We start from the raw sequence: 25,498 nt of genomic DNA, 5'->3' as shown, positions 1-25,498 counted from the left end.
CCGGGTAGGGTGGCCACTGAGGGTTCAATTGCCGGCATCCCATATGGTCCCTCAGGTATGGCTAGGAGTTATTCCTGAGTGCAGAGCCAGGAGTAACCCCTGAGCAATACCGAGTGTGACCCAAAAAGGCAAAAGAATATCAAAGTGCAAGTTTTTGGAAATGAATCCATTCTATTTCAGAATAATAATCAAAATCAGACACTTTACACCCCCCAGTCTATTCTCAACTTTCTAATTCTCTATGAGTATGTTCTCAATAGATATTCCCATTCAGTCTCAATCTTCACACAAGTAGCATGCATGTTAAAGCCACACCATCACTTAGAGTCATAAAATAAAAGAAAAGGAAGGAATATTGCCTACCAGAGCCTCTTTTGGTCACGACCTTCAAACTCTGAGTGAAAGTAGCATATAAGAGAATCAAGTGTGGAATCGGAGCTTTCATCTTCTAGTTCTTAAAGGCTGGTCCCTAAAGCAAAGATAAAACATAAAAACACATTTAAAAAACATATAGTAATATTAAAAGACTTTTGCTATGATCTTTCAACACATATAATTTGGGTGATAGAATCTCAAGGAAGGAAAGTATTTGTATTATATTTTCTATAATCATGATTCCTAAATGTAATGAAAACCAGTGATGTTAAAATTATGTGTCTATAGATTCCCTTATATTTTGTGAACTATACTGACTAAGGTTTAAAATTGGAACTTAGAGTTTGTGATGGAGGGGCACATCGGCAGTAATATAGTAATAACTTTGCATGCCAAAGACATCAATATTAACAACATAGTAAACCATGTCACCTCAGTAATAACATTAGAAGATTTAAGTTAAAAAGGGTACAAAAAAGTACAAAAAGTCTCTTCATTTGGAGGGCCCTGTAATATTTAAATATCTTTCAGATGAGGCTGGTTTACTAATAAGCTGTCTTTACTATAAATATAACACTGACATTGTTATTATGCCAAAATGCAATAGAATATGGTTTTACTCAATGTCATTCTTCTAATCAAGAAGAAATCATACATTCTTTTACCTGAAAAGACTTAATTATAATCTTACAATTCCTTTTCAAACAACTCCAAAAGATAACTGGAGAGACTCTAAGCCTTTTGTCTTTATCGAAAGAAAGTGCACCGTCTGAGAAATCCAGTGAAAAGCTGTATCATTTCATTTCTCCTAAACCTCTCAAAGGTGCACTAGAAGAAATACTAGTGTTTGTATTTCCAAGGGGCAAAACAATTCATTGGAAATTAACTGCAATGAACAATGTATCCCTCATAAAATCATCCCTCTTTTTTATTTTTGTGAAAGCCTGAGACAGTAGATCTCAAAGACTGAATTTCAAAAAAACAAGCGAGTAGAACATAGCTCAAATATATTGTCAATCCATGACAGCACAAGTTTCTTTGCAAGACTGTTGAGGACTGATCATATTCAGCTTTCAGTCAAAAAGGCTTTATTAAAGATGAGGAAACTGAAATGGTGATCTGACAGTCACATTTTTTTGCTCTCTTAAGCTTTAGATACCTCAGAATATTTCTAAGTGATTAATTCCCTGACATGAAAAGTCTGTTAAAATGCATTTGATTCACAAACCAAACTCAAAATTCATTCACTGGCAGGAGCGTGTCACAATCATCATGTAAGTCAGAAAGTCAGTAACTTTTTAAAAGAATGGTTAAGAAGACACTATTTTAAACGATGAATATCCTTTAAATGATGAAGGCCTGTTTTGGTTTTCTAAGCGCAGACCCTGAGTTTACACCAAGGCATACGTAAAATCTACTCCAAGAAGCCAAGTCGTCAGACACAGCTGACAAAGTGCCACATTGAAGTGCAAGCCTGAGTCATGCATTCTGAAGCCTGAATCGCATTTCCCAGCCACAGCACTAACTGGAACTGCAGGACGTCTTCAAGTTGCTGTCTGCAGCCTTCAGGTTAGAGAATCAGTTCCTCTCTCAGTGTGAGTTTAATCAGCGCTGCCCAAGACACTTCAGGTTCTAACGATACATCACTGGACCTTCAAGCTTAACAACTTGATTACTTTACTCTTGTTCAAAAAAACAATTTCCTTACTCATTTCATTTCTACAAGGCATATATAAGGCTAGCTTGCTATTATTTATTTTAAAATTAAATTGGTTGGTAAATCATCAATTTGGTAGCATCAAGATCCTTTACTTTCTTGAAATAGTATCAGTGTTTCAAGAAGCAAAAAAACAATAAAAAGAAACGCTACTAACGTTTTACAGATATAACATGTGAATCTATAATAAACTTTAAAACCCTGATGACGTCATTTAATGTAACTTATATTGAATGATTAAATATTTCTAATCATAAACATACAGGCTTAAGAGTACTAACTGAAAACTAAAATTCTTATTCAGAAGTGACAGTGGAAACTATATTACTTTATTGGGATTCTCACTTTTTCTTCAGTTGTCACTCAAACTCTCAGTGATATAATTTCAAGAAACTCACATTTTTGGGTTGGCAGACCTGAAAATATTTACCTGACTCCTGTTAACTATATCATTCACCATAAACCACTACTAAGTCTTATGCAAGATACACATATCATAATAGTTATAAGTATATAAATTTTCCTGGATTCTTATCCTAGTATAACCACCTACCATCAGGATGATTTGGAGCAAATATCTATCCTCTATGACTATACTCTTTCTCTTCCAGTAGTCATTATTATAATACATACAGGATAGTACCTCAAAAGCAATTGTATATAAACTCAATAAGCAAAAGCTGCTATAGTTATTGCTTTTATTGCAGCTGATTGTTGTCATCATCATCATTATTATCACTATTATAGACTCAACTCACATTCTCTCACCAATAAAACTTTCAGTACATTAGCAGCTTTCTCTACATTCTAGCCCACACTATTAGCTTAGCTTCTTAGCTGTACGTCTTTCTGTTCAACTAGACTTGCCCCTTCAAGGTGAATATGAGCTTTACTCATCTTCTCACGTCCAAAGAGTAATAAATAGAAGACTGAATGTTACAGGTACTGTACTAAGTTGGTGTTTAGCAATCAAACTCATCAGTTGATATACATTTATTAAGCATACACTAGTTACAAAATGTTATGCTGTGGTGTAGTGGGGATACAAAGATATGCAATGCACTATAATAAAGAAGGCTCACAGACCAATAAAGGAGACAAATGCTTACCTACTTAATTAGACAGGCCCTATTGCCATATGGTGAGTATAATGTGCTGAGGGAGTAGAGGAAGGAATCTATTAATTCTGCTCCGGGTTGGGTCTGGTGAAGTCATAGGGAAGTCAGAGGAAGAGAAACATTTCAAGAGATCATAAAGGAGAGACGTTTAAAGGGAAAGGGAATTCTGGCTCTAGGACAAAGAATGAGTGAGACTTTCAGTCTCCAGTGCCTGCTCCCACTTCTGAGTGCATCCAAAACGCTTAGGGCCAGTGAGCGTGTTGACTTACTTGACAATGGAACTTTGCATTTGTGGTTAACAATGTTAAGATCAGATGTTATTATTCAAGTGAGCCCAGTGTAATTACAAGCATCCTCATAAAAGGCAGTAGAATAATCATATGTGGAGACAGAAAACATTAGGGTGCAGCACAGCCAGAGATGGGAATAATATGCCTTCCAGATGAAGAGAAATATATCATGTGCCAAAGTAATGTTAAGAGCTGTCCTACCTCACAGCAACAAGAAAACAGCTTCTCCCCTAGATCCTCCATGAGAAGCACAAGCAAACCAACACTTTGATTTCATGTAAGCCAACCCAGTGCAATTTGAGCCTCTGACCATTAGAGCTGTTAGATTACATATTTGGACTAGTTGTTCCCAGGAATAGTCTGGGGTGGGTGGGTAGATAGGAAGTGGGGAGCTAGCCAAGGAGCACAAAGTTTCAATTGTGGAAAGGATAGTGACTTCTGGAGTTCTCTTTTCTTTAAAATTTTTTATAGCACCATGACTAAATTACCGATACAATATTGCACACTTGAAATTTGTAAACACAGTGGAATGATCTAACAGCACAGAACAGAATGATAGCTAAATGAGGCAATGGATATGTAACTTAATTTGGAGCATGGCAGCACTGTTTTATAGTATATGTATGTAAAGAGTTATCTGTCAGTTATACTTAAAAACTCTGGAAATTAATATCTAAAAAAGTATTAGGAAATTAAATTATTTTAAAAAATAAAAATCCGTATGGTTATTACTTTAAGTTATGTAAGCAAAATGTGTATTTTTGATCAAGATTCAGATAAACCACATTCTGTAAATATTTTGTCATTACAATAATTTCCAATATTCTCAATCATAATATCTAAACTATTAGGTCAAGAGCATATCAAAATTGCATTAAAATAGATTCTGGACAGAGAGACATACACCCATGTAAAACAGTCACATATATGGTGGTCTGTTTACAACAGCTATTAAACTGTTCTAAGCAAATAAAAACCCATAAGTATTTAATGGATAATTGAAAGATTAAAGTATAGTCTGCTGAAACGTTCCTTTATGCACATCACATACTTTAAGAAAATATTTTAGATTTTGTAATGAGCTATAGATATTATTGAATACAATTTTTGGAGTTGAGACTCTGGAGATTATCTGATCATATATGCATAACTCTTTTTTCTAATATGTTCTTAACATAGGACAATATCACTCATAGGTGGTACTCAGAAAAACTGGAGTAGGAAATGTAGTTTCTTAAAAGTGAGAATGCTCTGACAAATCTTAGCCCCAGAGTATAGGGAGAAGAAGGAAAGAAAGAGTGGAGGAGAGAGGGCGAAGAGACTGATAAGAAGGAACAAGAGCCAGGACAGGGGAGTCAGGTACAAAGGTTGTGCTAAGAAATGACAGAGCCAAGTATCTGAACCACGGTGTCAACAACACTGAAATCAAGAGGCCCACGTTTTAACAACCAAACTTAGAAAGGGGCCTGTTAAGAGGGCAGACTGGAAGCAGGGTGGGATACAGGAGGGACCCTGGGAACATGGGTGGAGGAAAGTTGACACTAGTGGTGGGATCAGTGCTACAATGTTGTGTGTCCAAAGCTCAGCTATGGATGACTTTGGAAATCACAGTGCTTTAATAAAAAATGAAAATAACACTAAAAATAAAACTCTGTGAAGACAAAGAGAACTTCAAGAAAATCCAAGTAAATACAAATAACTCTTGTCCACGGAAAGTTGCATTATTTGTACATGTTTGGATGCGATGCAAGTAACTATCGCCCCAAGTATGTGCCAATAGTGGTAACTTTATTGCAAAAATTTCTTGACAGGATATAAGTTTAAGGTTTTTTGACATCTCCTTTGAACCAAATGTAACTCTCCTAGTTCTTTCATTTATTCATGAATTAATAAATCTTTGACATGTGTTGATGTCTTTATGAGTCATGACTTTTTTAAAAAGTATGATTTATAACTACATTCATTTATTATAATCAAGTTAGTCAATGAATGCCTTGATATAAGGGAAATATTTTTAAAGACTTTAAATAAGAAATTACAGTACAGTGCCTTTGGCTGGATTTTGTATTCTAGTCACTGCTTAGTATCATGGTGTTTTAATCAGAAACCATGTGAACAACAGTGAGAAGACACCTTCAAGGCAGTTAAAGAAGCGATCAATGGAATGGCAAATACGCAGAGAAAAAAATCCATTTCCATAACATTATCATCAACAAGAATACCTAAGTGTATTTGGAAACACTAGGCCTTTCTCAAAACTGTGAAAAGAGTTGGAAACTCCCCATCATAGAAAAAATGGTGGTATAGAAGGAAGGTCTCAATATCAAGATCACTTGAAATGTTTGCAATCATCACTTGCAAAGTCAAGTATTGCCTCACACAAGCAGGTGAAATTTAGAAAATTCTTAGAACTAGTTCATGCTTATCTGCAAAGAGAGATTTGAAGAAGGAAATTGTTGTAGTGAAGATACTCAGGAGTAAAACTTTGTGTGACACCTGGCCTGATTTTCACCAGTCATTCAAACTTGAACTCATTAATAACACATAATATCTTGCTACCTCAGTCCTCTCATTTGTAATATGGGTAGGGGAATAGTGTCACCCTTAAGGCATTACTGAGCAAGCCAAATACATTATATAGGATCAGCATTAAGCACTGGGACCTACTTGAATGTTTATTAACCTTTATATTTGTAAACTGCATAGCATTTATAGATAGTGCCTTACCTGAGTTTAACTATCTGTAATAAACTCAACTTTTAATGACTGGGATTTATCAGACAAACAAATATCCCATGCACTGCCAAAAATTCTATAAAATTCAGTACAACTGATAATTGTTTAGTAACAGGATAAAATCCAGTAAATGGATGAACCTGAACCAGCTAAAACTCAAAGTGCAGTACTCACTAGAAAGCGTAAATAAAAACACACAGTTTCGAAGAGACAGTTTTCTAATTCACCTTTTTTATGCTTCTCGTGTTCATCATGCCCTTCACTGCAATTCATTTGCAAAATATTATACCAAAGAAAGTTTGGGAGTTAATGGCTCCTGCCAAAATAGAACAATCTTCACACTGTTTCCTATATGAACACTTTTTTGAAAGCATGTTCAGGAGTTCTTCATAAAACACAATACAAAATATATTATTTCGATTGTGTTTTGGGACAGGGCTTGGGGCTTGGGATGGAAATATCCCAAATTCAATGGTGGGAAGGTGTAATGGTGGTGGGATTGGTGTTGAATATTAAATGTAATCAAATATTGTGAACTAACTTATAAAATAAAAAAAGAAAATTTGGAAGTTCCAAAATCAGAGGACTCAGATTAGGGATGTAAAAAAAAAAACTAAGAAGGAAAAGCAAATAAACTCCATTATTGCTCTTATGGGTTACAAACATGATCCTGGCTAAGTGGATCTGCCTCCTTTGCAAATTCTTCCAGGCAATGTGTTTAATAGTTGGCTTAATGAAACAGACCCTGATGTGACAGTGGGAGGAAAATAGGCAGTGTTCCACAGCTTTGGTCACACACTGGGATCATGTGAGGACCTTTCAAAGACGGTGACCACAAGAATGCTCTCAAAGCTGCAAGTACATGGACCGCATTTCAAACAGCCAAGTTTTAAACTATAGCATTATTTACAGTCCTCAATGGCAGAGTTTTACAAACCAGATGTCATCACAACTTTGAGCTTAGACCATTCTTTTCTGTAGGATGGTGTGCATTGAAGGAGGTTCATCTCTACCCACTAGATGTCCCAAGTCAGTGTAAGTATCTTCCCCCTAGTAAGTATAAGTGAAAATGCCTCCAAACATTGTCAAGTAATCCATGGCATGACTGGTTCATATCACAATTTTATCACAAGTCAGAATGATTAGCTCCCTCAGACAGAAAAAAATCCATCCTAAGGTCATGGAATGTAGCAAAAACTTGTTATCTTATTATAAAGACATTTAATAGTCACCCCTGGGTACCATACTCAGTGAAGCCATGACCATAAAAACGTCCAGGCAAAAGCATAAAAGCATTCATCCTGTGTGTCAAGAGCGCATTAGAATCCTCTCATAAAGGAAACAAAAGCATAGACAAGCTATGTTTTTAAAATGTGTTAAAAGGTCATGACTGCTTGTGTGCAAAACTCATTAATGGCCGTCAAAGATTCCCATACCTTACTCCCTGGAATCATTGACTCCGTCACCTTATATAGGAAGGGAGACTTTGCCAACATGATTAATTTAATGATCTTGACATAAAGATTATTGGAGATTATAAAGTGGTTCCACATAGTCTTAAATTCTCATAAAAGGATTACAGGAGCATTAAAGTCAGGGAGAAGACCATCTGATAACAGAAGTAAAGATCTGAGGGATTAAGCCATGAGTCAAGGAATGTCACCGATCACTAACTGCTGGAATATTAAAGGAACAGTTTCCTTTGAGAGACTCAAGAAGAACCATTCCTGCTGACACCCTGCTCAGAACCCGGGAAAACTCATTTCATGCTTCTAACTTTCCGAATGGAAAGACAATATGTTTCTATTGTTTTAAACCACACAGTTTTTGATAAATTGTTACAGCAGTAATAGAAAGTTAGCAAAACACTGACGAAGCCAGAAATGTAAATGGACTATTCTAGTTTACCACTAGCATTTGTAGACCATTGTGGCATTTATACTTTCATATCTGATTTCACATTTTCTGCTTTAAATATTTACTGATAAAAATATTAACATTTATAGAGGATTTACCAAACACCAGGAATTCAGTTTTCTCACTGAATTAAAGTGGGACCTATATCACTATATTACTGTCATCCCATTGCTCATCGATTTGCTCGAGCGGGCACCAGTAACGTCTCCTTTGTGAGGCTTGTTGTTACTGTTTTTGGCATATTGAATAAACCACGGGTAGCTTGCCAGGCTCTGTCATGCAGACAGGATACTCTTGGTAGCTTGCTGGGTTCTCCAAGAGGGGCGGAGGAATCGAACCTGGGTCGGTAGTGTGCAAGGCAAATATCCTACCCGCTGTGCCAAAGTGGGACCTAAGTCATGATAAAGAGAAGCACACAGACAGAAGATGACAGAAGTACCAAATTTGACACCTCCAGTTGGCCTATTGTTAACTGTCCTACTGAAAATCCTGTGGCCAGCAGCCTGAGAAAAGACTGGTCTGTCATCTGTTTATCTGGTTTTTGGATGGCATGCAACTGTGCTTAAGGTTTATCTTTCATAGATGCTCAGTGAACCATATGTGGTGCCACGGATCGAACCTGGGTGGGCTGCTTTGAAGGGAAATGTTAACCCTTATCTATCTCTTTGACCCAATCTTGAAAAGGACTAAATCCTGTCAACAACTCTGAGTGAGCTAAGAAGCAGACCCTGCTCCGTCTGAACCCTGAGATGACTATTTCCCTTAGCCAATGTCTTGTAAGAGTCTCTGAGCTAGAAGATTCAGTTAAGTCATGCACAGATTCTTAACCCACAGAAACCATGAAACCTTGTTTGAGACACAAAGTTTGCGATATTGCTTTAGATAGCAATAGATAAGTAACATGTGGGAATGAAGTGGGGAAAATATGAACTGAAGACACATAGCTATGCATCATAAATATAAATTTACTTTAAAAGAACTTGATGTACTCACCTCTGGAGGGGAAATAGAAAAGACGGATGATGATTGAGACTTTGAGTCAGAACATAATGAGACCAAATCAACCAAAATTTTTAAAATGTGAAACATCAAAGTAAAATAGGAATTAACAAAGTAGAATGGACGGACACCAGAAGAACCTATTTTAGCTGGTACTGGATCAAACTAGGCAAAGGAGTGAGGTCTAATGAGAACTAGGAACTCACCATTGATTCGGTGACACTGTGTACACTAGTAACTTTAATAGAAAATCATGGTGAAGAATGAAGATCTCCCTGGATTTTGTTAAAGAGAGAATGGAAGGTGAAATAGCTAAGGTTTTGACTGTCGAAAACTTAAGAGAAGGACATTTTCTGTGATATCAATGGGACCATAAATCAAGGAAATGTTTTCCTTAATAAGGGTGAAGCAAAACTACGCTTGCAGATTCTTTTGATTAATTCTGTATTAAGAGAGAAGAAACTTGATCTAGAAGATTTGACAATCAAAGAAACAATCTTTAAGAGAGAGTGTGGAAACACAATTGTTCGGATTGGTTTTACATGACAGCAAGCGTATTTTGTGTACTCAAAATTAAGGGAAGAATAAGTTGATAAATTTAGTGGTAGAAATGTCTGTTGTGCTCCAAAGTATCATTTTAAAAAAATAGAAATTAACTAGGACTAAAAGCAACTTACAATGCTAAGTATTAAAAACATGGAAAGACAGCAGAAAGTCCAAAGACAGAAAGGAATGAGCAAAGTAGTATCTCAATAACAGTAACATGAAGGTCCTAGAGAAGAACAAATATTTAGCATTGGTGCATGTAGCCACTGAAGATATGTGATGATAAAAGTAAACTCAGAGTGTGGAATTATATATTTTTGCAGTACTCAACAACTTCACGAAAGGCAGAGAGCAGATGAATTGTTGAATTTTACTCAGTTTGGAATTGTTTCCAATTGAGTGTAATAGAAAAAAAAACAGAGACAAGAGTTTTAAGAGGTTAACAGGTTGTAACAGTTTGGATCATGAAGCTGCACCAATTAAGTGTTCGAGAATATGATGTCTAGGCAGGAACCATATTTTTTCTAATACTATAGACCTGCCAATATAATGTCATACTAATTGAAAGCTAACTTGGTTCAAGTAGTCCCATAGAACAGCTTCATGATAATGATTAAAAAGCAGACACATATAATTTGACAGATTGAAAAGATCCAGTTCCCTTTAGCTGCCTGTGTTTAACTCCCTGGATAATATATCCAATGTGTACACTTGAGAAAAGATGCTTTCAGGCATGATGGGGTCTAAATACTCTCACATTGCTTGCCTGGAAGCTAGTCTACTCTTCTCTCTATGTTAACTTCAGTGCGAGCTATGGTCTGGGCATGGCAATTTAACGGGATTTACAACTTGTTTTTGGAAAAATGAGCACAATTTTAAACTCCAGTAGATATTATTGCAATCATGCTAGCAGAAAACCTAATTCTAAAAAACCTATGGATTTCAAGGAAAATAGATCAAAAACTAGTTTCTTATCAACATCATGCAGAGAACCATACCATCAACTATCTACTAGACAAAATATGTAGCTGAAATGTTGTTGGGTTATATGATGAGAAATCACTGAAATTATCATCCCAAATAGGATCTTACCTTCCCCACTGAGGACATTTCTCAATACTCTCTGTTTTCCACATATCAGTAATGGAATGCTTTGAGCCTAAAGTCTAGAAAAGTCTCTTAATCCATAGTTTGTTCAAACACAAAACCATTTTTCATCTAGGATTTAACATTTATCTTCTCCAACAATTATTTCTAAAAACTAAACCATTGTTTTCCAAAGTGGGCTGTACTACCACCCTCTGGGGGATGACTGGAATGATGCAGGAATGATTACTACCTTGGGTGCAGTTGGAGAGTGCTTTCTGTTTATTCATTTAAAGAAGGAAGATTTCCAAGGGCGGTGTTTTTTTTTTTTTTTCTGAATAGGAGAAACTAGGTCAAGTAAGTCTGGAAACCTCAGAGCCATCTTTCACCAGAATATTCAACCACTTAGAACTGCTTAATAGTATTCTCCATGGCCCTACATTAATCTGATTATTTTAACCTAATACATATTAATTATTGCTTAGCACTGCACTATCATCCCATTGTTCGTTGATTTTCTCGAGTGGGCACCAGTAATGTCTCCATTTTGAGACTTGTTACTGTTTTGGCATATCGAATACTCCACGAGTAGCTTGCAAAGCTCTGTTGTGTGGGTGGGATACTCTCGGTAGCTTGCTGGGCTCTCCAAGAGGGACAGAGGAATCAAACCTGGGTCAGCTATGTGCAATGCAAATGCCCTACCCGCTGTGCTATATTCTTTATACTAGTAGAAAAATCCTTCAAAGCATGAGGTCTATAGATGAATGTTTTAGGGTGCCCTTGGATGGCATTTGCCTAGATTCACTCTATGAATCCCACCTTTGCTCCTAAAAGTTCCTCCTTTACAAGATGACAGGTTTGGGAGAAATCCAAATCTCCTGTACTATAGCATACATGCTCTGTTCCATCCCACTCTTATTTTTCAGGTCACTTCACTTTAAAATGTAATTCCTGGTGACAGACACTCCCACTGAAATTTGTCTGCAACTAATATATTCTAACAGCTACTATCACGCATTCCATCTCTTCTATTTGCTCACTTAGACTTTCTCCCCTAAAGACATTGCTTGTTAGAAATATGCTGGGTCGACTATTTTCCTGCCAAAAAACTGTGGATTCTAATTAAATAACTTAGAGAAAAACAGCCATAACCAAAGAAGCTCAATTACAAGGCCTTGGGTGTGGAACTGTTTCCAGATGGGAGAACGGAAGGAGGACAGTGGGGATGGTATAAACTCCCCCCACCCACCACCACCTCCAGGAAGAGATAAATTGGTTAAATGAGAAGGCTGCTGTTCTTCTTGTCTTACTCCTGAGCTTGAATCCTAGCTATGTTGCTTCTGGGAAATAAGTTCATATGTTCATATCCTGCAACTGTTTTTTCTTTGCAAGTACGGAAAGCATAATAATGGTCATGTCTGTCTCAAAACATTCTACAATGTAAAATACTAGCCATATTTCCTCTGTGCCCATCTTGCATATAATACAGACAGGAAAATACTAGTTGACCAATGCAATATTTCTCTGAATACTCCCATTGATCTCACTAACATCAACTCATCTGTAGTAGGTATGAGTTGGTACTCTTTACTTACCCTCAAGCTGTACATGAAGAAACTGAGTCCACATAATTTACATTTAGATGAGTGCCTCAAATAAGCACATTTTCATGAGAGTTTTTCACATACTGACTTAATACATCATCATTCTCTAGTTTCTAGACCTTACAGCCCAACAACACTACTTCCTAACTAAATGCTGGTAAAGGGATGTTTTGTTAAAGTGGGTATGCAGATCTAAATCACTCTAAGACAGTATCATACCTAGAGTTAAAATGCATTGCACGGGTATCTTGATGCACATAAGCAATATTGCTTTTGAAATTCATTGTGAGTTTTTGAAGGACAGAATTTTATGTCCAAAGTAAAGTTCATCCTTCCACTACAATCAGTAACAAATTTTCTGGTGTGATATGGTCCTCCCAAAGCTCCACCAAAACTATTATTTATATTAAATGAACGGATTCACCACTTAATGAAGTTTGAGGACCCTTAACTGCATGGATCTCACTTAAAGTCTTGTACTTAATTTTTTATTATAATATTTTTATAGTTAGTTCCTAGCACTCCAAGATCAGGGTCCTGATGAGGGACTGATGGATCCAGGACATCAAAATGGATTCAGGCCAAGCACCCCAATACTTAACTGTAAGTAAAGATCATGGTCATAGACAAACTCTATCATGACCCCAAAAAGGTAACTGAATAAGGACCCTGCTGGGGTTAGGAAAGACTAACCTGGCCTGAGGACTGTGGTCTGGAAAAAGAGTGAGATGTCCCCAGGGAAGAACCAAATATTTAGCTTAATATGTCTCTCACTGTGCTCATACAAAATGACATTGGTAGAAATATTACAAGAAGTCAATTGCCTACACTATCTAAGTGGATTGCACAGAAGAGCCTGGCAGGCTCCTCGTGGCGTATTCGACATGAAAAATACAGTAACAATAACAGGTCTCATTACCCTGACCCCTAAAGAGCCTCCAATCCTTGGGAAAGAGGAATAAGGAGAGGTTATTAAAATCTCAGGGCTGGTATGAATGGAGACGTTACTGGTGCCCGCTCAAACAAATTGATGAACAATGGGATGACAGTGACAGTGACAGTGATTTTTATGGGTGTTTGATTATTGTGAGATTGTAACCCAAACATGAAAGCTTGTAACTATCTCACAGTTATTCTATAAAAATTTTTTAAAAATTTAAAAAAAGAAAATGTGTAAATCTGTAACTGTACCCTCACAGTGATTCACTAATAAAAGATAATAAACAAAAATTAAAATAAATAAATAAAAATATTAAAAAAACAGTAAGTGCCATGGTCCATCAAAACTAGATTTTTCCCTGATCACCATAAACACTAAAATTACTCACTAACTTAATCATGTTGGCTAAACATTTTCACTTTTGTGGAGATAATACACTGAAAATATAATAAAATAGCAAGCCTTTACTCACTACTTGGCAAATATAATTCTACGTAGTTTACCAGGTACTGACTTTTGGGAGGAAATATGTTGAGGTATGAAATAATAGGAACAGCTTTAGCTTGGTAATTAAGAGCTCAAGATTCAAGTCCAGAATGTGTCTTACCACTCATTAATTTTAACACATTTTCTGGGGCTGGAGAGAGAGTACAATAGGTAAGAAACTTGCCTTGCATGCAGCCAGCCTACATTCAATTTCCTATGCCCCAAATAGTTCCCTGAGATCTGGAAGGAGTGATCCCTGAGCAGAATTTCAGGAGTAAGCCCTGAGCAACACTGGGTGTGTCTCCCCAAATTATATTTGAAAAGGTATTTACCGTATCTAGACTTTAGCATACTAACTTTTATGATAAAAGACTTAATGATAAAATCACTATGATATCTTTTCTTGTTTTTGTTTTTTTGTTTTGTTTTGTTTTGTTTTGCTTTTTGGGTCACACCCAGCAATGCACAGGGGTTACTCCTGCTCTGCACTCAGGTATTACTCCTGGCGGTGCTCAGGGGACCATATTGTATGCTGGGAATCGAACCCAGGTCGGTTGCATGCAAGGCAAATACCCTACCCGCTGTTCTATCGCTCCAGCCCCAACTATGATATCTTTTGAATTATTTAAAACTATACACTTTAATTTTATTCTTCAAAGTCATTTCCTTTAAAACTCAGTTTATATTGCATCGGACAGTTGCATTAGCAGTAGGGACTCTTCCTATTGCCTACCAAAACTCAGGACTTTCAAACTGGGTTGAGTCCCTGATAGTGATAATGTAAGTCCTTGTGCTTCATCAACTTGAACCATAAGAAATTAGAGCCACTGAGTCACACTCTGCTTGATCAAATGGCCAACCATAGTCTATATGGATTGTTTAATTGTGATAATGATAGAAACGGCCATCAACGGCCAGCATTCAGAGACTTAAAAGCAGGCCCCCGGAAGACATCTTATAGCCTACTTCTCCCTCTGGGAGAACCTGGCAAACTACTGAGACTTTCCTGCCCACATGGGAGAGCCTCACAAAGTTCCCATGGTGTACTCATATGCCAAAACCAGTAACAAGCTGGGTCTCATTCCCCTGACCCTGAAAGAGCCTCCATTGAGTCATCGTTGGGAAGGACAAGTAGAGAGAAGCTTCTAAAATCTCAAGGCTAGGATGAATGGAGACGTTTCTGAGACCACTCGAGAAATTCGATGATCAACGAGATGATGATGATGATGATGATGATGATGATGATGATGATGATGATGATGATGAATGATAGAAAAGTCTCACAAGTAGATTATTTTCAACATTCAATTTCTGGTTATAGAGAAAGCAATAGTCCACCTATTTCAGTATTACTAGTTTTCAGACTTACTCTTTATATAAATTACATTTCATATATCTCATTAATTTCTCTCTTTCATCTGCCATCTCTTTCCCTGAGGAATAACAACCATCTCTCCACTCTTCTAGAATCTGGCCTCCCCTTCCGGATCCTGTGATCAGTAGAAGGCCACATAAATGATACTTTATGTTCAATGCTATGCCACAGCGAATGAACATTTTTTATGCTAACCCAAAATGTTGTAGTCTGTCACTTATTTTTAAAAATCTACCTAGAAAATAGAGATAGAGGCTATAATTCACCTTGGGAACCTATACTATCATTTCTTTCACATCAGGTATGAAGAAATGGGTCTCTGTGGTATATAACTTCACATTCAATGACCTCATTTAACATTGCAGGTTTCTTAAAAAATTACTATATAAAAGTTTTCAAATAATTTTTTCTTTTGTATTTTTAAATCTTTTTTTAGATTTAACCCTTCAGCTGCATGTATACAACACAAATGTATATAGAATCTTCACACTCATAACAACAGTTTACCATAAGTAGGCTGTCATATTATGTAATGAGAGGTGACTCAAAGAGTTACAAAAATATCATAAACATATTATAGGCTGCAGAGATAGTACAGGGGTTAATGTGATTGGCATATGTCACAAATTCAAAACCTGGTGCCCACACACACTGTGATCTTGTCTGCAATCCCTAGAACAACCACACTGCAGTCAGGTATCTGTAAGCACCATGAAAGGTACAGACCCCAGAGAGCATCGCACCTCGAAATCCATGTGAGTACCACAGGCAAGAAGTGGGATGCTTGGCAAGTACCACAGTGATGACTGGAGAGCACCAAAACCATAACTATGGGCTTCAACAAACACTGGAGCCCTCAGCAAGCACATGAGCAATCACTGCAACCAAAGGAGCTCTATATCAGTGAACACCATGGCTGTGTGCAAGCACCACAACCAGCTGTGCTAAACCCAGGAAGCACTGCAGCTAAATGTGCAAGCACATGAGCCAAGTGTGTGTCCAAAGCCCTATCATCTCAACAGCAAGAAAGTGAAGAGAGGGAGGAAATTAGCGTAGCCAAGTCAGATGGACAATTTCAGTGAACTAATGATCTCACATGAGGTTACCCTCACAGAATCCCTAATCACTTTATAAGATTGATATTGATTCCTGGAATTGAAGGGAATAGCAAAGCAAAGACCACTTGCTTTTCATATAATTTCTCACTGACACAGTAATGGTCTATACATAACACTAAGTTAGATAAGGGAGTTTCCTTCACATAGCCTTGGAACTCTTCATAAAGTTTATGACTGGGAAGTGCTGACAGGAGGATATAATACCAACGCTCAGTGTCATAACTGCTTGAAAAGAGAGCCAGTTCTAAAATAACTACTATGCAAGTAGCAGATGTGTTTATAGATCAACATATTGACTTCTGTATAATACAAAATAAGGACCAAAGTGCACAAAAATCAATGCAGTCAAGATGATGGAAATCAAATTTGGTAAAACAAGATGGGAACTTAAAATTCTCACTAACAGAGTTATATTTTCACAAGCATAAAAGCAGAGATAATACACATCCACAATGTGTGTTTAATTTTCATAAACTATTAAGTTTTTACACTGGAGAAATGAGAGGTTACTATCTATTTTTCAATATGGCAAATACCATCTTTGATATGAAAGATATAGTCTAGATATAAACACCTGTATGATACAAACATGGAGCTATATCCTTCATTTCATTTAGGGTTACATTTTTTTGTTGTTTTATGTGTCACACTCGGCAATGTACAGGGGTTACTTCTGGCTCTACATTCAAGAATTTCCCCTGGCGGTGCTCAGGGAAGCATATGGGATGCTGGGAATTGAACCCAGGTCGGCCGCATGCAAGGTAAATGACCTACCCATTGTACTGTTGCTCCAGCCCCTTTCTATCTTAATTTAAAAGTGTAAGAAACACCCCTAGTTTGCAGACCTGCCGAAGTAATAGCATACTAAATTATACTGTGGCTTATCATTTTCTGGCCCTGCTCTAAGTTCAAGCTTTCCAGCCTTTTCACAGTTATAGAGATTACAAACATAAGTTGCAAAAGATTAAATATTGATGATTTCTTAGACTTTAAGGACAAAATCTAAAATAGTTTCTTACTGCAATTCAGGTTGTTGAAAGAAATGTGATTTGCAGTGAAATAAGAAACTAAAAGAGAAATAGCGCTAAAAGTAGTAGCACTTAATTAGTACTATTTTCTGCCTAATCAGGATGAAGAAAGTTTAATTTGAAAATTAATACGTTTCCATTGATTCAAAGTGATAACAGTATTATTAATTTTATATAAGCTTTTTTTCCATATTGAAACATATGCATGAAATAATTGATAGGTATTCTGGAAATTTGGAATTTCCTAGAAAGTGATTTGAAAAACATATGGGCAAGTTTCTTAATTTATCTTTTACCAGTCTTCTTCCTTAACAAGTCTTAGAAAATTTAGATAAAATGTATTTAATTTTGTTAAGAAATTGAAGCCCTCCCACCACCTCAATATACTGTGTTGGTACCCAATTAAAAATACATGATCTGAAGTAAATCTTATAAAATATTAATAATCTTCTTAATTCAGTGTTTTTTCCCAAATTGACTCATGGGGTAAATGAAAAAACATTCTATTTTTTCACAAATAGAAGGTAGCAAATGTTATGGTTTCTGAAGAGACTCAATTATATAAATAGTGTTTAGAAAGAAATTAGGTTTAGAGAGGGACCATGTTTAAGAAAATGGACTTGTATATCTGTTCAACCCAAATACTCACAATTTCTGGAAAATTAGATTTAAAATCAATTAGAAATTAGTCCCATGATTACTAAGACTTCCTTTATGATTGTTTCATTTTAGCTGAAATGGATTTAAAAGTTTCATTCTTGATGTTAAAGTTATAATATTGGCTTTGAGTGTCTAATAAGTGTTAGGACCTCTTCTCTTTCTCAAAAGTCCACCAGCTCAATGACCCATCTTGACACTTCTTTGAATGACACCTGAGATGGCAGATATGGAATAAATACATGAATAATTGAATAAGTGAAATTTGCAAAGTCTTCTAAGTCAAATTCCTTAAGGAGAGAGCACATTGGAAATAATTCACAAATGGTAATAATGTTATAATATGTAATATGTTTTGAGTTTTTCTTAATATTTGGGTGTCCATACATTTAACATGTAGCACGTATTTTATGCCATGCCCTGTGCAATTTTTACAACTCAGAAATTGAACTGTAATCCAAAAAGAGTTTTAAAATTACCATTGATGATAATCAAACTGTTTTTTCTAAGTCTTAAACACATGTAGGAGCTGGAGCAACAGCACCCAGTTTCAATTTCCAGCATCCCATATGGTCCCCCGAGCATGAGCATCACCAGGAGTAGTTCCTGAGTGCATGAGCCAGGAGTAACCCCTGTGTATCGCCAGGTGTGACCCCAAAAACAAACAAAAAATAATAATGAAATAAAAAAGATACATTAAGATCGAAAATATATTTGTGACATATGACTGTCATTTAAATTTAAATTTTGTTTTCCATGAATAAAGTTTTCTTTTCCATGAATAAAATTTTATGGAAAATAACCATGCCAACGATTAATTTCTATTTTCAAAAGCATTTTATCTGTTGATACTATGTATATTTGATTCCAAGGTAAATGATTTTCAGAGAAAATGCAAGCAGTGAAAACAGTATGTCCAGTGTGTAGAAGATTGGGACAAAGAGATTGATGTATCATATATTTAAATAAATGAAAGGGTGACTTTAATAAATGGCATAATCTCTGAAATGTTTATTTCGGTATTAGATAAGTACAATGCTTAATATAATGAGTAGTTCCAAAGGATCTGCATTTGATAACTAAAGAGCATGGAGCAATCGAGAGCTACTAGATAAATATTTTTTAACTCTCCATATCAGTGACAAATTAATAAATAAGAAAACAGCACTTAGAGCTCTCATCTTGGCTTTCACTAAATTTATTTAGAACATAGCACTGATGAATTATTCTTTGAATAGATATTATTGAGACATGGACAGTTGTGCTCTAATGGGTTAGATGTTTACAAGAGTACATTTCTCTTTTCGTGACAAGACACAAATCTATCAGACACAAAACTATTACAGATTATAATTTTTAGTCTTCAGTATAAAGTACAGCTCAGAACACACAGTACCCACTAAAGAACAGCTTCTCTCAGCCGCAGTATTTCCTTCTTCCCTATACAAAGAGGGTTTATGGTTTATTGGCAATTTGACTGCCGGGTTCCCTAAAAGGGAAATGTAACTGGAAACATTGGTATTTATTAATTACACCAATTCAGACTTTTTTCCTATTACGTGAATATTTTCACACTATCTAAGTGACTCTTCAGTCAGCACAGGAAAAGAAGGAGTATGTGCTTTGCATACACTCTCTAGTGGGAATATAAAATGTCATAAATTTTATGATAACATGATTTAGCAATATAAAGAGTTGTATCTTATATCAGAAGTAGGCTTTAAAGTTGGGGAGAGGATAAGATAGTACAGTGGGAAGGACACTTCACTTGTTTGCATGTGAGTGAGCCAGATTCAATCTCTGGCACCCCATATCATACCCTGTGTCCTGCCAGGAGTGATATCATAGGGCAAAACCAATGGGGAGCATTGAAGACCACCAGCTGTAACCCCAAAACCAAAAACAAATATTAAAGTTGGTTTTAAAAGTGAAAATAAGAAAGTGACAACACCATGCTTCCAGAGAAATAAACCACTATTTAAAAGTACATTTCATAATTAAAGATAGCACTTTGTGATGTTATGTGACCATGTTTACTTGAGGGTGTTCTCCTAAGAGAAGAGGAAGAGAACACAAGAAACAACTATCCAAGAAACCATCCTAAAAATGATTTGGTTGGAAGAAAAGGATATATAAATATATATACATATATATAATTGTATCACTGTATCACTGTCATCCTTTTGTTCATCAATTTGCTCGAGATAGGCGCCAGTAAGATCTCCATTTGTCCCTGTCCAGTGCAGTGTAGCCTGATGGCATATTGGGGGCTCTTTCAGGATCAGGGTGATGAGGACCATAGTTGTTAGTTACTGTTTTTGGCACATCGTGTATGACATGGAGAGCTTGCCAGACTCTGCCAATACACACACAAACACACATACACACACATATATATGCACATATATTCAGTTATGGGAAAATATAAATATATAATGATTGAAAAATAAAGGAAGGCATAGTCACATAGAAAAATTACTGATGTGATAGGTGATGAAGCACATCTCTATGTAAAAGAAGGCACAAGGAAATAGGAGTCTTTCCTAGACAATAGTTCTTAAGTTGAATTGTCAAAATGGCAATACTCCCCAAAGCAGTACACAGATTCACCGGGATCCCTATAAAAATAAGCATGAAATTCTTCAAAGAAATGGATCAAGCAATCCTGAAATTCATATGGAACAACAAACACCCACAGATAGCTAAAACAATTCTTGGGAAAAAGATGATTGTGAGGAATCACCCTCCCCAAGCTTAAACTTTATTACAAAGCGGTAACAATTAAAACAGCATGGTGCTGGAACAAAGGCAGAGCCGCAGACCAGTGGAACAGGGTGGAATATCCCTACACACAACCTCAAATGTATGATCATCTACTGTTTGATAAGGGAGCAAGAAATGTGAAGTGGAACAAGGAAAGCCTCTTTAACAAATGGTGCTGGCATAACTGGACAACCACATGCAAAAGAATGGGCTTAGACCTCGACATGACACCATGCACAAAAATCAGATCAAAATGGATTAAAGACTTCAACATCAGACCACAATCTATAAGGTACATTGAAGACAAGGTCGGCAAAAGCCTCCACGATATTGAAGCTACAGGTTTATTCAAAGATGACACGCAACTGACCAACCAAGTGAAAACAGAGATAAACAAATGAGACTATATTAAACTAAGAAGTTTCTGCACTGTAAAGTATACAGTGACCAAAATACAAAGACAATCTACAGAATGGGAAAGGATATTCACCCAATACCCATCCAACAAGGGGTTGATATCAAGGATATATAAAGCACGGTTGAACTCTACAAGAAGAAAACATCCAACCCCATCAGAAAATGGAACGAAGAAATGAACAGAAAATTTTCTAAGGAAGATATACGAGTGGCCAAAATGCACATGAAAAAATGCTCTGCATCACTAATCATCAGGGAGATGCAGATCAAAACAACCATGAGATACCACCTCACACCACAAAGAATGGAACACATCCAAAAGAACAAAAGCAGCCGTTGTTGGAGAGGATGTGGGGAGAAAGGGACCCTTCTACACTGCTGGTGGGAATGCCTACTGGTTCAGTCCTTTTGGAAAACAATATGGATGCTTCTCCAAAAACTAGAAATTGAGCTTCCATTTGATCCAGCAATACCACTTCTGGGAATATATCCTGGAGAAACAAAAAAGTATAGTCAAAATGACATCTGCAATTATATGTTCATCGCGGCACTGTTTACAGTAGCCAGAATCTGGAAAAAACCCGAGTGCCCAAGAACAGATGACTGGTTAAAGAAACTTTGGTACATCCATGCAATGGAATACTATGCAACTGTTAGAAAAGATGAAGTCATGAACTTTGCATATAAGTGGATCGGCATGGAAAGTATCATGCCAAGTAAAATGAGTCAGAAAGAGAGGGATAGACATAGAAAGATTGCACTCATCTGTGGAATATAAAATAACAGAGTAGGAGACTAACACCCAAGAATAGTAGTGTATAATACAAGGAGGTTGGCTCCATGGCTTGGAAGCTGGCCTTCCATGCTGGGGGAAAGGCAGCCTGGATAGAGAAGGGAACACCAAGTAAAATGTGGTCGTAGATCCCACGCGGGAAAGGAGATGCATGCTGAAAGTAGACTAGAGACTGAACACGATGGCCACTCAATACCCGTATCACAAACCACAACACCCAAAAGGAGAGAGAGAACAAAAGGGAATACCCTGCCACAGAGGCGGGGTGGGGTGGGGGGATGGGATTGGAGGGTGGGAGGGATACTGGGTTCATTAGTGGTGGAGAATGGACACTGGTGGAGCGATGGGTTCTTGAACATTGTATGAGGGAAACACAAGCATGAAGATCGGTAAATTTGTAACTGTACCCTCACAGTGACTCACTAATTTAAAAAAATAAATTAATTAAAAAATAGTTCTTAAGTTGAGGGGCTTTAGACCAGTGGCATTAAAAAAAAAAACCTTGAGAACTCACTAGAAATGCAAATTCTGAGGTCTCATCTCAGACAACTTAAAACCTTGGAGCTGAAGTCTTCAGTCTGTGTTATAACAAGCCCTCCAAGAAATTCTGATACACAACAGTGTTTGAGAATAGAAGAGGAAAATCCAAGTAATAGGATTTCACTGGAATTAAATGGCAAACATTGGGGAAGAGAAACAAAAGCACTTAATAAAAGGAGCAAGTGGCCCCTCAAGTTTAGATATGCAGTGCATGGATTTGGATCAAATCACAACTAAATTTTGCACAAACTGTGTCTGTAAAAGAGAGCTTAATTTGATAGGAAAATCATTGAAAATGAAGGAACTACATTCTCAGATGGTTAGAGTATGTATAGAACTACAGGCAATAATGTGAATATTCCATATCTGTACTGTTCGGCATGGTTGTTGCTAGCTGTGTGCAGTGAACGAGCAGTAACCGCATAAGACAGCACAAATTTAAAGCTATATAAGTATATGGTGCAGTGTGACATGAATAATACCAATACTAATTTTATTTCTGAAATTATCTGAAAAATGATATGCATTACAATAATTACAACCATGGAAATAAATTAGATATTAGAGAATATCACAAGTATAATTCAAAGAAATATAAATGCAGTAAATATTTCATCTGGGCTTCACTGGTTGCATGTCTTGGGAGGGGTTTCCAATGTTAGGCGAGAAAAATATTAAAGAGAAGGCAGGAACAATAACTGGAATTTATTGAGCAAAATATATTTAGAATCATAAAGTTAGTTTGTGGAATATAGTATCTCACAGCTTGTGTTTAGATAGTTGCTATCAGATTGATGGCAAAGTCACACATGAAGATGGTCTTCTGAAAATTTAATAAATGTGAAACTCAAAATAAACACAGTTGAACACAAAGCCTATGTCTTTTTCAATGGTTAAATGAATACTTTAACATCATATGATTTTTCAAAAATATAGACAGAGAAAAAATTCTTATTGAATAGGAAAAACATTTTTTCAAGAGGAAAAATGAACTGTTTCCCTTTCAAGATTTTAAATCGTGAAGAAGAAAGTTAAAATAGCATAAGAAATAGACTCAAGGGAAGGGAAATATTGAAATGCCTTAAAGAAATACTTCCATCCACGGAAGCATGCAATAATGAGGAGAAAGGATTTTCCATACATGGGTAAAGAAATTGTAAAACTGGAAGCAAAAAGGAGAAATCAAAGAACAAGTGAAATAAGTATGTAGAATCAAAGACAAGGTGATGAGCAAAAAGGTCAGACAAGAATAAAGCACTAGCCAGAGACAACTTGTAATGCTTTAGAAGAAAGTATACTGTTTAACAAAATTACAAAAGACGACATTGAAGAAGGCAAAGATGATAATAGTCGATATGAAATAATAACTAATAATAGCAAAATTTTAAAGGAGGATTGGGGCTCTCTTACTGAAACAAGACCAAGAAACCAAACAATTATTGCAGTAGACCCAGGACAAAAAGATTTGGTTGAAGGCTCATTAGCAAGAAATGAAAAGGCTTTGATATTATACATGTGTGCCGTGGCTTGTGGCTCAAAAATGGCCAGCAAGATCTAGTTGCTATTGATATTTCAGGCCTAACTACTGGGAGGAAAACTAGACTGACTAGCAAAAAAAATAAGGTTTGAACATCAAGCAAATGAAGTCCTGGGCCAACAATATAACTCAGCACTAGAACGTTTATCGTGCCCTGGGTTTTGTTCCCAACACTGGGGCAGGAAAGAGGAAGTCATGAGACAACAACAGTCTTTGGTACCACTCACCAAGTAAAGGTTCAGAGGGAAGAAAAAAAAAACCTAGGGCAGTCGGGATGGAAAATTATGGGTTTGAATGTTCATGAAACATTGTAAAACAACTAACCACAAGTGTATGGGTGACAGAGGGTAGGTAAGATAGAGAAGAGACCAATATGACAGTAACAGCAAGGAATGATCACGCTGGACAAGATTTGAGAGCTAAAAGTAGGTAAAGGGATATTCTTGACAACCTCTCAGTATCAATATTGCAAACCACAATGCCCAAAAGAAGAGAGAGAGATAAAGAGAGAGAGAATAAAAGCACCTGCCATAGAGGTAAGCAGGGGGTGGGGGGTGATGGGAGGGAACCTGGGGACACTGGTGCTGGGAAAAGTGCACTGATGGAGGAGGGATGGGTGTTGGAATACTGTATAATTGAAACCTGATCATGAACAGCTTTCTAAGGGTCTATCTTACAGTGATTCAACAAAAAAAGTAAAATTTAAAAAATGAGCTAGCAGGTCTGGCCTGTGAATTTGTTTGCCTCGAGCCTACAGACTCATTTTTAAAATAACATACATTCCCGAGTATGAAATGAGATATGAGGATACCACAGAAAGAGCAGTGTACATGTAAAATGTGAAAAAAGCTTTTTTCTTCCTTAAGAATGACTTGACCAACAATCATGACAGCAGTTACAGAAAGAATGAAGATTAGAAATTGAAGAGGAGGCACCAGGCCTGAGAAATTCAAGGGAATGAAGGGTCATGTTGGTCCTGTTGAGAGGGAGGGTCACGAATCACGAATCATGAAATCCCATTAATCACCGATTTCTCGGGCAGGCTCAGTAACATCTCATTTCATCCTTTCCCTGAGATCTTAGAAGTCCATCTCGAGTCGGCCCTCCTAACGATGTTGCACTGGGGGCTCTTCAGGGTCAGGGGAATGAGATCCAACTTGTTACTGGGTTTTGCATATGAATACACCATGGGAAGCTTGCAAGGCTGTCCCATGTGGGCAGAAAACTCTCCAAAGATTGCCAGTTTCTCCCAGAGGGAGAAGTAGGCTAAAGATATCACTTCTGAGAGCTTGCTTTTAAGTCTCTCTGGATGTTGGCTGTTGATGGGATTACACAGACCTGATTTCTGGGGATCACATTCTCACAAAGTTAATATAAATAAGGGAATACTGTATATTGAGCATCTCTCTTCTCTGGGCACTGCAATTTTTCTTTTTTAAAAATTTTATTGAATCAC

General features: G+C 36.8%; 1 protein-coding gene across 2 annotated transcripts in view; it reads right to left on the bottom strand.

Moving 5' to 3' along the window:
- IL1RAPL1 (interleukin 1 receptor accessory protein like 1) overlaps positions 1-25,498 on the bottom strand; it is a 1,407,730-nt gene that overhangs the window by 1,206,842 nt on the left and 175,390 nt on the right. For both annotated transcript variants that reach the window (XM_055120124.1, XM_004612439.2), the window contains one exon: positions 364-469. In XM_055120124.1, coding sequence (XP_054976099.1) covers positions 364-445 — 82 coding nt within the window. In that variant the 5' untranslated portion in view covers positions 446-469. The remainder of the gene's footprint in view (positions 1-363; positions 470-25,498) is intronic.

Source organism: Sorex araneus, chromosome X (genome assembly GCF_027595985.1).
Source record: "Sorex araneus isolate mSorAra2 chromosome X, mSorAra2.pri, whole genome shotgun sequence".
NCBI lineage: Eukaryota > Metazoa > Chordata > Mammalia > Eulipotyphla > Soricidae > Sorex > Sorex araneus.
Note: the sequence above shows the minus strand (reverse complement) of the source record. Positions and strands in the feature narration are given on the sequence as shown.